The sequence below is a fragment of the Xyrauchen texanus genome, chromosome 30, assembly GCF_025860055.1.
Source record: "Xyrauchen texanus isolate HMW12.3.18 chromosome 30, RBS_HiC_50CHRs, whole genome shotgun sequence".
Lineage (NCBI taxonomy): Eukaryota > Metazoa > Chordata > Actinopteri > Cypriniformes > Catostomidae > Xyrauchen > Xyrauchen texanus.
Genome location: NC_068305.1, coordinates 32796251 through 32813067, shown reverse-complemented (window position 1 = coordinate 32813067; position 16817 = coordinate 32796251). Strand labels below are relative to the sequence as shown.

General features: G+C 40.7%; 1 protein-coding gene across 3 annotated transcripts in view; it reads right to left on the bottom strand.

Annotated features, from left to right (window-relative positions):
- Positions 1-1236: 1236 nt before the first annotated feature.
- Positions 1237-16817, bottom strand: part of LOC127623551 (polypeptide N-acetylgalactosaminyltransferase 14-like) — an 84385-nt gene continuing 68804 nt past the window's right edge. For 2 of the 3 annotated variants that reach the window (XM_052097933.1, XM_052097936.1), the window contains exons 11-15: positions 8150-8242; positions 7963-8046; positions 6541-6676; positions 4784-4903; positions 1237-3161 (exon numbers count right to left, since the gene is read on the bottom strand). In XM_052097933.1, the coding sequence (XP_051953893.1) occupies positions 3003-3161; positions 4784-4903; positions 6541-6676; positions 7963-8046; positions 8150-8242 (592 nt within the window). In that variant the 3' untranslated portion in view covers positions 1237-3002. The remainder of the gene's footprint in view (positions 3162-4783; positions 4904-6540; positions 6677-7962; positions 8047-8149; positions 8243-16817) is intronic. The other variant, XR_007968074.1, reaches the window with a different exon arrangement.

Here is a 16817-nt window from a genome sequence, read left to right as displayed (position 1 = left end):
GGTTTAGCTGTTGTGGCGTTTTTCTATAGGGACCCCTAGTGTCACTACATCGACACACCGTCAAGTGAGTGATAGAAGAGGAACATCTCGGTTACTGTCGTAACCTCCGTTCCCTGATGAAGGGAATGAGACCTTTTCTTGTCTTGACATATTTATGAGCTGATTTTTGAGTTATAAAAAAACAATCCTAGTTTAACATTAAATCACCCCAAGTGTTGCTAAATCAATCTAAAGTTAAAAGAAAGGGATCTTTGCTGGTATTATTTAAATGATGCAGAAGCTTTAATTTTATTTGTGACATATCCCTTTGCATCAGTCTAAACTTCATACTTTGCAACTACCTATTACGTATCTAAAAATAGACTCCCTGCACTGTATTGACTAGTGCAGCTCTCCTACACACATCATTAAGTAACACGTCTGAGATTAATCTTTCATTTGCTCTCACCCCTCATTGTGATCTTCCCTCACAATGACTCACTCTTATTGTAATAAAAACAAGGCATGTAGAGAGGGCGAGACTCATGCCGACAATTCAAAGTGAAAACTTTTAACATTACTGAACCAGATATTTTCTCTTTAAATTGGGTGCAATGTAACTCCACTGAACAAGTGGCATTTAACAAAAACCTACAACTCTGGTGAAATCATTGCAGCATCATAAGAGTCCATGTAAGAAAATACCAGAGCCAAATTGGATGAAATTGCTGGGTGTAAGGATCCAGACTACAGCAAGGGATGAGGGCATTTGAGCAGTGCCACGTCTGGAGCTCAGTGTTCTCCCAGCTCACGCAGAGCTCAGCCTTCTAATGAGAAGAGGAAAATAGACTGAGGAAGTGGTAATTGGATCCTCCCTGTCCTATCACCTGGGCATGTGTGGCGATATGGCTGGGCTTTATTTAGATCCTCTAAGCAAACAGTCTCAGTTCTCTACTTGCCAGGAGCGACCGCAAAGCTGGTGAGAACAAATCACTCTCTCCCATCTTGAGCTCAGTCCCCTAGCAGAGCAGGGGGTTAGGGTTAGGGTTACATTATATAATGGAATACTGAGGCTGTGCTCCTGAAATGCTTATTAATATAGGCTGCCTCTTTAATCCATTTGGGATTATTTTTAATTATCTTGTAACCACCGAACTTAAATACACTTGAATCACTATTTTCTTCCACAACCATTAGATGTGAGTCGGAGGACCAGGGATAAACACAAGAAGCAGACCATTAAGAAAAAAATAGGGAATTTATTGTATTATTAATGTGCAAGCAGATGTATCACACAAGTGCTTTGTATTGGGGCGAGTTCAAGCTACAAAGAAAAACAAGATTGTGCGTAGTTCTCCAGTATGAGTGAGCATCTCACTCGGTGTGTGTGTGTCCCGCAAGTTTTTGTGGGTCCAGCTGCCAAACTCTGTTCTGGAGAGCATCGGTGTGATTGACACTCTGGGGATCCTTGGTAGAGAGAGAGAAAAGAGAATAAGCAGCGATAACAGCCTGCCAAAGCACATGAACATATACAGGGAGACTGGTTACAGTGTGCTGGTTATGTATGTCAGATTTTTATAGTTTTTGAAATATTAGGTCTTACCTGACAATATATAATGTCATCAGGGCAGGTATGAATTGCATTTTTGCATAACATCCTGTCTATTAAGATACCTCCATCTGGTTGATTTTTTTGAAGGCAGAGTAGATATACTTGGCTGTTTTTGATAACCTGTAATGCTGTATGTGTAATTCAGTAGTTGATCAAATTTGATCATAAAATTGTCATCTGATGTAGTGGTTGGAAGAAATCAGTTAATTTATACTGTAATCAGTAGCTGGGCTTCCATCCACATATTTTTATGTAACTTTTGGGATATCTCATAAATGCTGATGCAAATAAAATCTCAAATGCGCATTAAACGTTATACGCTCACTTGAGGTGGATAATAATTTTTTTTGGTCAAGAAGATATGTGCATAAACTACAATGGAATTATTATTTTTTTTTTTTACCAATTTCATTCAAAATGTGCATCAAAAACATTATGTGACCGAATTCACTCAAATAAACTAGCCAACGTCATTGCACAGCATCTCAAATGTTACTCTAGTCATTCTGAAAAGCCAGATCCAAAGCTTGTCAGCAAAATTACTGCTACAATTACCACCCAGAACTGGCTGGCATGCTTACGTTCCCAGATATAAGGCATCTGCCACCGACAGCAAGCAAACATGAGGTTCATGAGTGCCTTTTGTGTGTGCACTCTAAACAGCAAGTCATTTATTACATTGAACAAAAAACCCAGTGGCTACAACTTTCATTTTGTTCCAATTTCCCCGGAAATGACAATTTTGTTCTCTTGTGCAAATTGGATGGAAATGCTGCTTTAATCGCAAATTGATTTTTATTATTTTTTTTTTCTTTCAGTTTTTTCACAAATTATAATCTTAAATTAGATGACTACTGTAATGTATGCTACATAATAGAATACATTTTTTTTAAATGTAATTCAAGTAACGCAAAAGTAACTTTTTATTAGGAGTAATACAATAATGTAAAATAATACTTTTATTATCAACAGATAGTAGTAATGTAATATTTTCTTGGTTATCTCTAACCAAGCTCAATTGAATTTGTTCTAAACCTTCAGACATATTAAACGGTGCCTTGGAACCTGGTCTAAACTAGATTATTTAATATGTACTTGCATTAAAAACTGTCTGGCAGTTGCCATCTGTTTCAGACACATCCATACTTTAAATCAACATTACTATATCAGTGGTAATATTATCATTTCACTGAGTATACCTGGGGTGTGCTGAAGAGACAAAGGGAGTGGACATAGCAGAACAGCAGGACACAGATGTAGCCTTTCCTGGAGGTACACACTGAGCTCTTTCTTTCTCTCTCTCTCTCTCTCTCTCTCTCTCTCTCTCTCTTTCGCTCTATCTCTCTGCCTCTCTATCTATCTCTGACTCCAGCTGAGCTCTGAAAGTTGAAGAGAGGTCAGGAAGGAAGGATCATGCGAAAGGCATCTCCCATCTCTGAGTGTGGGCTGACAGTTCACACGGGCTGATCACCAGCATTTTACTGCTCTCAATGCCGTCCAGAGCCATCTCGCTGTCCACACAGAAACGAGATGCCAGATGTTCCAAGTGAGTGCCAGATTTCTGCCAACGCTGCAAGAATACAGGGGACATTTAACCCAACCACTAACACACAAATCACCTGTGGACAGCAGTAAAGAATAAAGTCATGCTATGAAGTATAAATCTACACATCATATATTGTACAAAATTCACAAGTCCTTTGTTCAATTCAACATAGACTTGACAGGGAGTTTTGTTTCTTTTTTGGTTAACTGTTTAATGTAAATCGCTTTTACCCTTTAATTTAATTTAATTAATGTTTGACCTGAACCCATAGTATTTTGGTTTAAGCAGCTCTCATACCTATGGACACTTTTCACATTGCTGCAGGTTTGAAAATAAGGGCGTAAACTTCAGTGGGGTAAACTTCTATAGCGGTGAATGGGAGACCATAGCATATATTTTTGCATTTCCATTTGCTCCATCAGAAGATGAGAAAATCCACTACTGCACTTCAATGTCTTTCTAAAATAGGGGAAAAAATAAAGAATTTTGGATTATGTCAGTCATAGCAGCGGAAACGGTTTTTGAACAGGGTGCTCTCAGTGGAGTGGGGTGTTTGGTGGTGGTAAAAAATATGAATATAAAGCACTAAATCTCCGATGAAAACTTGCACTATGATACTAAACCAAAAAACATTTTCGAAAAATGTACGAAGATTTATTTAAACATTTCTATGAACATATCGATTTAAGATTATATAATATTTAACATATCAAAACTGTCCTTGTGAAAACCTGTGCTCTTCAAATAATAGGATATAAAGAGTATAAATTATTAGCTAGCATTAGCATGATCTTTTTAGAAGTTATGGTGGTGTTAATCATTTTAGGGACTATTAATAATATTCTGTGTTTTAGACAGGTGATCAGTTCAATTAACACAGCTCAAGTGGGAAATCCCCAACACTGATGGTTTTCAAATAACATCAATGAATTGTCATACATTTTTCATAAATACACTATTTGACAGCTCTTCACAAGGTCGGCTGGAACGGAGATAGGGAGTGCTGCAGCACCCTCAGCACCCCTACTTCCCATGGCAATGATGTCAATCAGAGGAGAGAGATGCCAAATTTACTGTCACCCCCAAAGCAGCTGTATTTGTGTAAATTAATGCCAAGGTAATAGAAGACAAAATATATTGTTATAAATGTATGCTACTAATAAATAAATAGAAAATCTTACATGTTTGCTAGATTATGCTGCTAAATAAGGTAGAAACGCATCATAACAGGTGGTGAAGAGGTTCCATTGTGCTTGCAGGTATTCGGGCAGGAAAGGTTGCCATTTGTTGTGTGCACAATAAAAGGAAATTAAATAATGTTTTGTCTCGTGTTCTAACCAACACACAATCGTGTTAGCACCCAAGCCCACATAGATCCATTTATATGTACACATCCCAACAAGGAACAAAGTGAATTTTTCTGGTGCCCCTACTGCAACATGCTGCATGATCCTGACACTGACATGAAATACATGACATGGGGAAACACTGACATCGGCCGGAGAGTAAAGCCTCTCCAGAGTGGCTGTCTAACGCTGGGACTGATACTCATAGAGCTGATGTCAGTGGGTTCCTCTGGGAGCTTTCTAAGTGTGGGCTGATTTATAGTCTGTCACGGATGTCTTCTGTCACTGCAGTGGAGGTACCTGTTTGCCATCGCTGATGTTGCAGGACACGAGCAGGATCTGGGAGGCAGGGAAAGTGGTGGAGACGGAAAGACAGTGTTGCTGCTGGCGAATTTGCTGTCCATGGGTGTAGATCCACTCCTGCATATGAAAGACCACAGGCTCACTGCTTGAGATGTGCTTGTTATCTGGGCTTTTTCTAACGTCGAACAAACATTTAATGCACTGAATACTATAGCAATTTTCTTTCTGGAAAATTACACAGATTTCAAAATATTTCATGTATTTGCTGTAAATAGAACAAAATGAGGGTGTTTTAAATTATTTGTAAACATTTCACAGACAGTACTTCTGTTTTACTGAAGTTTCACTGGACTTTGCGTATTACTGAAGCTTCTGTTTTATTTCTATTGTATGTTAAGATCTTAAAGGAGGGTTGGTGACACAAGTCACATGAAATGACATTTGCAAACCCATTTTACTTTCCTATTGTGATAAACAGGATATAATAACGTAGGATGGAACTTTTTCCATCAGTCAGCAATTGATTAGATTGTGAAACATTGTATGAACGTAAATGAGGTCAATGGTTCCGTTTAACAACACCTGGGTTATTACATTAGTTACTAAACAATTTTTTTTTTGTCAATGTTATTTTTTTGTTTTTTTTATAAGAATTTCTAAATTGCATTTGCTGCACTAATAAAGGGACAAGTCTATTCTCTAAAAATGCCATGGGTTTACTTCACAATTCATCTTAAATAGTTTTGCATTTAAAAAGTCATCTTTTTAAATGTAAATGGTGTCTGTTCTAATCTCTTAGCTCCACTTAAATGGTAAACAAGACAATGTTTTTGGAGAAAATACCTTCAACACTTTTTGCTTTCCTTTTAAGAAAATGGTCTCATTTGCTGTTTGGAGGTACACAGAGAGAGAATGACACAGAAGGGCAGTGTGAAAATTTGTTTTTGTTGGCCGTGCTTCCCATCTGATTAGTCTTGCAGATATTTAAAAAGGTCAATCGTAGCAAGGAAACATACTCTTGCAATGTTATGAACACACTTAAGAGCTCTGAAATCACTTCTGTTGTGTTCTTGTCAAATCAATCGCATATCATCTCTGGGCTTTGACATTTACAAAGTAAATTTAAAAAAAGTTAATGGTTTGGCATTTTATGGCACACAGAGAAACTAGGTTGTGGCTCAGTTAAATAAACATGGTTTCTGGGTAGATTGAAGCCAAAGGATTTTTACAGGCTCATGTGCAGGTGAGAGAGTCATGAAAGTTGACAGTAGGACAGATTAGCTGCTCAGAGACCAGAGGGCACCTCTTTGTTTAATATAATTACACAGCAGTGCAAAAATGTGACCTGAATTAAATCCCATTACTCTGCTGTAAAAGCAACCCTTTCACCATGGCCCTGGTTACATGGCTTTTAATGCAATCTAACATATCTCAGAGTCACAATGTGACCAGACTAACTGTGTTGGATGTCACTGATTCCTGGTGTGAGAGTAGAAATACACGCTACCTTTGTTCCTCTTCTAGACTTGACCAAACTATTCAGCAGAATCTTATACCACAGAGGTTTAACGCAAGATATGCTTGAGGGGGTTGTAATTATTCTTACTACTATATAGGGTGTGACACTATTTTGTGAATGGCAACAGAAATAATTAAAGGATAGCAATATAAGACTCAAAGCTACTTCCTCCAGCAATGGCAGTATCACCACTGAATGGCACAAAACAACAATGCAGAGTTAACACTTCAATCACCTGGTTGACTGCTTTGGTGCCAATGCAGGATGCGAGTGTGAGCATTGGGAGATTCTGCCCTTCAAATATACGAGACTCTAGACAGTTCTGCCTCTGTCGGATCACACCAGACTTGGCATCTGAATCATCAGGGACCCTGGACACAGGGGAAAAAAAAAAACTGATAAATGGAGACTGTAGCTTAAAGTAATATTCCAGGTTTAAAACAAGTTAAGCACAACTGATAGCATGTGGCATAATGTTGATTACCATAAAAATTTATTTCGACTTGTACCTCCTTTTCTTAAAAAAAAGAAAGAAAGAAAAAAAAAGTTACAGTGAGGCACTTACAATGGAAGTGAATGTGGCCAAATTTTGGAGGTTTTAAAGGTAGAAATGTAAGGCTTGTAATTTTATAAAAGAAATTTAAATTAATTCTTCTGTTAAAACAAATTTTTACTGTCGATTTAGGATTTGTTGACCTTCCATTGCAATGATTGCATTGCAACAACATGGCACCGAAGTTGTAAAATTTGCTATAACTTTACACAGAAAAGGTTAGTAAGAGATTTAAACGCACTAAAATCATATTTACATGCATATTGTTTACGTCTTGTGGCTATTATTGTGAAAAAGCGTTTTAACATCCCAAAATTTGCCCCCATTCACCCATTTGTAAGTGCCTCACTATAACCGCTGTATATGAAATATGTAAATTAGTTTCAATAACTTCAACCTAAGTGTATGTAAACTTCTGACTTCAGATGTATGATATACAAATAGTCCTGTCCCAACCTTATGTCACTGGTTGAATTTTGAGCCGGTCGGGATACTCAAACAGAGCAATCTTTTGATGGCGCCAATGTTTACACTTTTGGGGGAAATCATCCAACAAATGGCTTATTTGTAGTCTGCAGATTAAACTGGTTTATTAAACAAGGAGAAAGTATTTAACATAAAAATTATTTGACAAGTTCTATATTCAGGTTTAGCTTGCAGGTTGTCTTAGAGCAGAGCTGAATTTCAGCGCAGAGAGAAATGCAATGGAATCAATAATGCTGTAGTGGCAAACCCATTCATAAGACAGATCTAGACACAGCTCCAGTAAAAACAGATGTAACATCTGTAATTAATGGAGGAGCAATGATTCACAGCCTCTTTTACTTAAAGAGAATGAAGAAAACACACATACACATGATATGGGCATTCCCTGTGCATTAATACTCATGTTCACAGTTCAAAGTACGCAGTGTTGGTATACAAAATATACCATATTGGGAGGGATTTCTTTCTCTCGAGACCAATGAGAGCAGACAAACAGCAGCTCAGAGTATAATAAAAAGCTTTAGACACAGAGGAGCCATTCACAGCAATGCTAAGTAATAAAACAGCAATTAAAATTATCAATCCCTATTCAAATATCACACTCACTCCACAACTCACTTGAGCTCTGGATAGACATTGTCCAGATACCACTTGAAGGATTTGCACTTGAGACTCTTTCGGAGCTCTTGCCTGCCGTGAATGCTGATAAGAGTGGAAGAGAATGAAGAGTGGAATAAGAGATCTTATCCCTAATGCCCCCATTACAGATACACACATAAACACTTGCAGGCTTTCAGACACTCACTCTCCGTAAGATTTCCCCCTTGCGGCCGGTCGAGCTGAGTAGTAGAACAGTTTGAACTCATCCATCCAAACCTCAGCTGTCCTTCTGGTGTTCCTGAAACAAAGAACAGCGAAAGTGTACACTTAAGTAGACGTCTGCGCGGGACTGTTTTTTTCCATCCCGTTCCTGCAAGTTTCTATCCTGCACCCGCTGAATTTTACTCCACGTTCACCTGCTCTCTTCCCACAGTGATTTTCTTCCCAACCGTTCCCATTCCCACAACCCTGCATTTGTTTTCCATGTAGGGCAAAAGACATACAAATAGACAATAAGTGTACACAAATAAAATAATAGCATTTTTCTGCTACTATCAGATGATGCATGACATGATGCCCATCTAACTTGCCTGAGGTTGTTTCTTAACACTTAAATTGAACATTTTCCAGACCCAGTTTCACATCCTTTGACACAGTGCATCCATGCATATTCCATTCTATTTTTGTAAAGCACCATTGACTACCTGCATAACCTGCTCTAAATATTGGATAATTTGATGCACATGTTGAGTTTTTCTGTTTATTGTTATCAAAAATAAATGAATTGTGAAATAAAGTAATAATAATAATCACTATTATTTTTTGCATTCATAAATTATTTAATAAGATATATATTAATAACATAAAAATAGATTTCCACATAGATTTCGCACAAAACTCATGGACGTTTTACCGCCTTCAACTCAGAAATGTAATCCCATGCCCCAAGAAAGCTGATCGGGAATGCAGAAATCTACACTGGAGTGTGCTTCCCTTAAATATACAGTATGCAAATCAATCTCTTTCAGGGGGTCAAGGAAATCATTAGGAAGAAGACCTACCAAATTATCAATATATCAATATAGCTACTTCAAAAAATATGACTTGGACATGGGACAGAAAGGGACTGTAATGAAATAGTTATCATTATCTGAACAAAACAAAAAACAAACACCACTAAAAGTTTATTTGCTTAGTGCATGATTTTTACATGTACTATATCCTGATGTCAGTTTCAAGTCACATGATCATATCTAGGGAACAACAATCTAAGACTTAATAAATAAAAAATGTCAACATAGGTTTGCATGTCAAAGCTTAACATAATTTTGCAGACATCAGTGTGCCATTTACATGCACTTCATATGCTGATTACTCCCAAAAATCTACTAATTTAAAAAAATCTGAAAGAAAGAAAAGGAATTTGTGTTTACATGACATTGGAAATAGTCTAGTTATTATCTGCTTTTGCCATTAAACTGAACAGTAAAATGTGCACAACACATGCGCACATTGAAAAAGCTTGTAAGAATGCTGGTAAAGGTGTTTATATGCAGCACAATATCTGTCGATCGGTTTATTCTTAAGTTGTTTATGACCTTCCACCAATAAAAGGAAAGCCGTTTAATGCATTTACATGACCACACACATTGTTGGCTTATAAAGCATAATTGGTGTAAGAATGTGCATGTAAACATGCTGAGTGTAAACTTTCTTCCAGCCAGGGTTACGCATTAAATTACAAAAGTTAAATCAGATCAGCCCATCTCTAGCTTTGCCAATAAAACACTGTTTTAAAGAGTATCCAGTAAAGCTAATAATAATGCTATCAGCAATTACTCATTAGCGTCTCATATAGCGAATTATATGAAGAAACAGATTTTGTTGACTGAGCACACTGAATAGTAATTCAGATACAGAAAGATTGTTGTGCTATGCTCTTAATATTTCATATGGTTTCATGCTGAAGTTTTTCCCCAGAGGGGAAACATGATAAAAGCAAACAAATTTTACACAGCAGATTTTCTTCTAGGCAGAATTCGGAGTATTATCTCTGTCTATGGCCAAAAATTCAGTAAACAAGACTCAACAGACATTCAGCAGAGATAAAAAATAAAAAGACAGACCTGCCAACCTTCAAAAACGTTTTTGAGTAGCAACTTACTGATTTATTGTCGAAGTTCTGGTTCATGAACATGGCGGCACGCACGCGGAAAAAACGTGCCATTACCACTGTCTTTGATGTCATTTTGGCTGGTTGGGCATCAGTATAGTGTATCGTTTTGTTCAAATGCATACCAATCACTTCACCTGGTCATAGGACATAGTCATTTCCCCACTCACCACCATATTTAGTTATTCAACATATAAATCCACTATGAAGGAAGCAAGAACATTTTTAATGAAAAGACATGCATTTACATCACTCACTCACATTCACTTCAACTTGGACATTTGACAAAAGGGAAGTGAAAATTCAAAAAGGTTTATGACCCTTATCATAGACCTTCAACATCATATAAATAACTCAAAATCACAAAAGAAAATATGTCCTTTTGAAAATTGACAACTGGCAAACTATTGAAAGAAAGATAAAATTACTGAAGCCATGCCATGTCCTTTCTAAATAAACATTTTACTGTTGAGATTTATCACTTGTGGCAGTGACAGCTGCTCTAGACTGTTTTGCCTCATAGGTAGCGGACTTGGCCTTCCTGAGATGTCTGTCGCTGAAGCCCTCCATGTGGCAGACAGTCCCCTTAGCAGCCATGCTCACCTTTTTCAGAACCAAAGCACTGATCATATCAGTGCTCAGGCTGGCTCTGTATTGGGTCTTGTTCTTGGTAACAAGACTGAAAACCCTCTCACAGTCAGCATTGCTATGGAATATTACTAGTATTCCAAGCATGACTGCTGAGAGGTTGGCTAAGACCTCCTGGCCTCCCCTCTTCAAAAGGCTGATGTCTCTCCATGCCTCATCAATACGTTTCCTGAGGATGCTGGAATCAAAGCTGGTGGTTTGATACATCCTGAACTCATCCTCTACCTGATCCACTGTTACACTATCCGGCAAAATAGAAGGAAAGCGACTGATGAAGAAGTCAACAGAACAGAATTTCACAGATAGCCTCTTCTCTATGTTGGCCAAAACAGCATGCATAAGCAGCTCATCTCCAAATGGAAATTTGGAAAGCATGTAGTCAGCTGCAGATGAAAAGAACTTCCTCACATCCCTATAGAAAGGCTTCAGCTCTAGGTTACCCTGGCTTTGGATAAAAACTTGGGTCTCATGCCCAATTGAGAGTTCCTCATCAGGCAGCTGCTTTTCACTTGTGATGGTTGGCCTGATACCTCTACCAATTTCATTCAACATAGTGATCACATGCTCAGGCTTGCAGAATGAAAGCAATATCTTTTGCAGTTGCAGCTCCAAAGTTGGAAGCAGGATATGAATGCATGGCTCCTCTTTTCGAAGTATTTGGTTGCTGATGTCAAAACTGGTATGACCCTCTTCAGAAAGAGTGAATACACTTTTGACATAGGGTTGGTGAGGAACTGAAGTACCTTCTCAGGTTTTGTCAGATCCTTTTTCTCTTCTTTCTCGGTTCTTTCTGCCTTTGTTTTTCTTTTTCTTTTGCAGCTCTTTTTCCAATTTCGTTTTGCTTGAAGAGGAAATTTGTTAGGTCAAACTCTGCAGCAAGATGTGCAGGAGCTTTAGGCTTCTGAGTAGGACCAGGTGGAGGTGCAGACAGCTTTGGTAGGATAGAGGAGAGCTTGGGCTGCACTTTAGCTGGCATGCTGCGGGAGGGTGTGGCTTTAGGCTTCTGTGTAGGACCAGGTGGAAGCTTTGCCAGATTGGAGGAACCTGATAACTTTGTCCTCTTTTTCTTCCCTGAATCTACCTCATTACCAAAGAAAACAGTAAGAGCATCCCACTGTTGCAGTAAATGGTTCACACACTGCCCCAGAGACAGCCATCTTGTGGAGGCCAGCTTGAGGATCTTCCTCACCTCTGTGTCACACATGATTTGAATATCACGTAGGTTCGACTTTCTCTTGCTGCTTTTGTCTAGATAGTAATAGATGGTAATGAGGAAGTCTTCGATGTTCACACTAAGCTGCCTGGATGCCCTCTCTGCAGCTAGGTGTATCAGGTGGCAGGGACAACCAACTAGGTAGATATGCGGATGTTGTGCCTTGAAAAAAGCCGCTACACCTTTCCCCAAACCTTGCATAACTGCAGCATTGTCAGCTGCAAGACTGACACAATTTGACCATGGTATGCCTCTCTTTGTCAGTTCACCATCAAGCAATTCAAATATTGCTCTCCCAGTAGATTCTCTTGATTCACAAATCTTAAGCAACATCACAACTACCCTACCTAGATTGGCATTAAAAATCTTCACTACAATGGGGTACATTTTTATGTCCTCCATATCTGTGCTCCCATCTGTAGCAAGGCTGTATGGAGAGTGCTTCATTGCTTCTGTAATGCACTCATCATCATGCCAGGCCAGTGTTTTTATTATGGCAGCAGTCTTAGTTCTGCCACAGCCATACTGTTTGGCTATCTCACTATCAGGAAACATCTTCTTAAACAGAGGTCCGGCATGGTCTGCAGCAGCTAATGGCAAGTTGTGTTCTACAATGAATGTAGTGTAAAGGGTTTCGGCGGATTGGTCTCAAATCCTGTGGTTGTACTGAAGAATGAGTTAATTCTAGGCACTGAGTCTGTAGCAGCCACATTTTTTAAATGTTTTTTGCCCTCCACATGCCGTCGACAGTCTGCAAAAACATACATGTACACACACTCTAAAGCCTCTCTTCAGTAATTATAGGGTAGACTGTAAAAGTGATTAGGCAAAACTATGATTTCACCGGATTCTAAAAATATCACTTGCTCTGCACTACTACGCTATACTTTTTTTCAGTACACCTGCTTAAAAATATTTTTTCATGATCAATATTTAATTGTATGTGTGCTTATATTAACTGATATCCATAAATGAATTGCATTCAATTGTTTAATTAGCCATATATATGATAGCTACATTATTACCTGTAGCTCCTTGGTGGCCAATGTCAAAATCACAATTACACAAAGTGCAAAAGGCATGATTGGGCAGTTTAGAGGGGTGGAGGCATGGCCACTGCTCTTGATATTTTTTCAAGAATTTCTGAGGGGCAAAGACCCGCTTCTTTTTAGGTTTGCTGCCTTCTCTCTCCCTGTCAGTGTCCTCATCTGAAGCCATTTTGATTAACTGCAAGGTGCGAGCGCATACACACACACACACACACACACACACACACACACACATGTTGTGTTTCCATGTTTTATGGGGACTTTCCATAGACACAATGGTTTTTATACTGTACAAACTTTATATTCTATCCCCTAAACCTACCCCTACCTCTAAACCTAAACCTCACAGAAAACTTTCTGCATTTTTACATTTTCAAAAAACATAATTTAGTATGATTTATAAGCTGTTTTCCTCATGGGGACCGACAAAATGTCCCCACAAGGTCAAAAATTTCGGGTTTTACTATCCTTATGGGGACATTTGGTCCCCACAAAGTGATAAATACACGCTCACACACACACACACACACACACACACACACACACACACACACACACACACACACACACACACACACACACAATATATCCTCTTAACATCATGTAGGCCGTCTGTCTGCCATAATCTGTTCCTATATACAAGTAATACTATAAGATTTTTAGTGATGTATTAGTGATAATTTGTAGCCCAGGTCACTTATGATCTCTATAATGACCTTACCCTCCTACAGTAGCCTACAGTCTTATAATACTTCTATAGAGTCTGTCCCAAAATACTGTAATACTTCTATAGTATGTCCCAAAATAATAGGCCTATAGCCTATTTCTATAAGATTACTATAACATATAATATACTACATATATAGAACAATATATTGGCATATATTTTTTGAGAACGCAAGAGACACACAAACACGTCTTTGCAAGTATACGCATACGCATGTATGCCTATCTTCATAATTCTAGTTTTGACTTCTAAGGTTTTTTAAATTCGACCCAAATCAGAAAATTTCTCTTGCACTGCAATTTACAGTGAGAGTCCAGTTTCAATAGTACTGCTCAAAACCATTTTTATTCATGATTAATATTGCATTGTAATGTGTGCTGGTCAACTAGTCTTAAATTAAGAAACCCCTAAAAAAAAAACAGTAAAAAAAAAAAAACAAACAAAAAAAAAAAACAGGAACATTGTGTGTACATTTAAGATAAATTGTAATTTATTATTCCAATTTCCAAATATGATAGTAAATCTCAAAGAAAATGCTTTTATTTTTGACGAGCTGTCTTTGCATTTGAACATTACACATTTTAAACAGGACACGCATTACTTAATAAACGTTAGCCAATACAAACATATTTATAGAAAATAGTTGACAATGAATAGACAGGAGTCCAATAATAGCAAAACGAATCACTTATTCTAAAAAGAATATCAAGTTAGACGAATCCGATATAGGAAGGTCTGTTAACAGTAAAACGTACGTCATTTAACGAATTCTAAAAACACGGGTGGATAATACAAATTTAAACTTAGCCCGTCAATTTTCATTTTACAGTTCTATTACGAGAGGTTCTCTCGTATTGCGTAAGCTAGCTTACGCTACGGGAAAGATTCATCTTTTCTGAGATATTGAAGCCAAAAAATTATCCTTAATTTTTGTATCCATTGTCAACGCAGTGCGGCAGCTGCAGACCTTGAGCGGGCTAGCTAGCGAGCTCATAGGTTGCTCTGTGGCAACTGCTGCAGCCTATAAACGAGCTTGGGCTAACTCAGCATCCAATGAGAGGCGCCCGCGCTCACTGCATCAAAGCCCGCCAAAATGGGCGTGACTAGAGTGCATATAAGCGTAGTTCGTAGGCTGGAACCCTGATTTTCATCTCTTCAGCGAAGCTCTCCGCGATCGCTGACCTGGAAGCCGCCGCCGCTCGAGGGGCATCTAGCAAGCGTGGATAGCGCTAGAAGAAGCCGGCCGCCTCAGCCACCTTCAGCCATCCTGCGAAGCTACGCCATCCGACGACGTATCCTTTTATTCAGCAAGCTAGTTCTCACGTAACTATTCACAAAAGAGTACGAGCGTCTTTTTCAAGATGCCTCGCCCACTTGCGCCTCATGTCGCTCCTTCTCAGCACAGGAGAACGCCACATCATCTGGCGCCTCTGCCTGGGACTGGGGCACGCAGAGCTCGCCCTCACTGAGGGCGGATGCGATTTCTGCGAGGAGCTACCGATGTCGACCCTGCGGGCTCGACTCGAGCCGTCAAAGCAGAAACCGCCACGCCTTACCCTCAGCTGTGCAGGAAGAAGCGCCGCCACAAAGGCTGCCGGAAACTGTGGTTGAAGCGACTGCCTCGCCGAGCCTCTCCCTCGAGCATCGCTCACCCTCCCCGCCCCTGGGACGCCGCAGTTGCCGCCGAGCGGCCGCGACTGCTGCCATCTCGGATGACGAGGCGGAGGATAAGGGCCGCTGTTCCATCATGGCTTCGGATAGCGAGGAGTGGACAGGCTCCCAAGCCTCCTCCTCGCCCAGGAATCCAGCAGGACCCGCGCCGAGTCGAGGGGAGTTAACACGCCTCACACAGGCCGCCGACCGCCTCGGGCTCGAGTGGTCACCGCCCCTGAGCAGGCACCCAACAGACTCGACGGCTGCTTTCTTCAAAGCCATCGCCGCTCTACACCAGCGTCCGGCCGCCCCTTCCTGCCGGAATTACATACGGAGCTTGCAAAGTCGTGGAACGCTCCTTTTCAGCCAGGACCCGCTCCCACGCCTCCACCTCTCTCGCCGGTGGACGGCGCCACTGAGAGAGGCTACTCCTCCATCCCCCGGTCGAGGACTCGGTAGCAGCACACCTTTGTCCGCCCCGCGAGATGGCTGCTCCAAGCCTGTGCTCCCGCCTAAGGCCTGCAGAGCGACTTCCGCCTATGTTGGCCGCGCCTATTCCGCCGCCGGCCAAGCCGCATCTGCTCTGCACTCAATGGCCGCTTTACAGATCCTACAAGCAGACCTTCTTCGGGAGTGGGATGAGAAAGGCAGGCACCCAGAGGCTGTTACTGATCTACTGGCCGACAGACCTCGCCTTCAGGCTACCAAAGCTGCAGCCCAAGCTCTAGGGAAGTGCATGGCCTCGCTGACTGTGACTGAGAGACACTTATGGCTAACACTAGCCGACATGGGAGAAGCAGAGTGCTCCACGCTCCTCAACGCACCGCTCTCTCCGACCGGTCTCTTCGGCTCCGCGGTGAGTGGCATTGTTGACCGCCTCAGAAGTCCAGAAAGCCACCCAAGCCATGAACCTCTTCCTGCCGCGTCGCTTAGCTCCTCTGCAGGCCGCCACGTGATCAGCCTCCTGCACGAGCCTCTTCACAGCGCCCAGTTCAACAAACTCAGACTTCTCAGCGTCGACAGGGCGGCCGCCTCGATCAAGGCTCAGACAGCCGCCGCCCCGCTGGCCTCAATTTAAGGTAACGCTGAAACCAGAGCAACCAAAGTCTTCCTAACTTTGTTGAACAAACGACGGCTCAGTCCCGCCGGCCGGACCACCGCCAAAGCTTTGCCCCTGTCAGTCCCCTTCTCTCAGGCTACTACAGTGGTGAATTTAGCAGCCAACAAGCCGGTGACACTGCCCGCTTGCCTGCACTCAAACGCAGTTTTCACGGCGACCCAAATAAATCTTGTAAAGAGCAAACATGTCTTATGTGTAGAAAAGTGCCCACAACCCAGTGTTCGCCCTACACACAAGCATAACACATCCCGTGCCCCTATCAGAGCATCGCCTCATAAAGCGGTTACTGA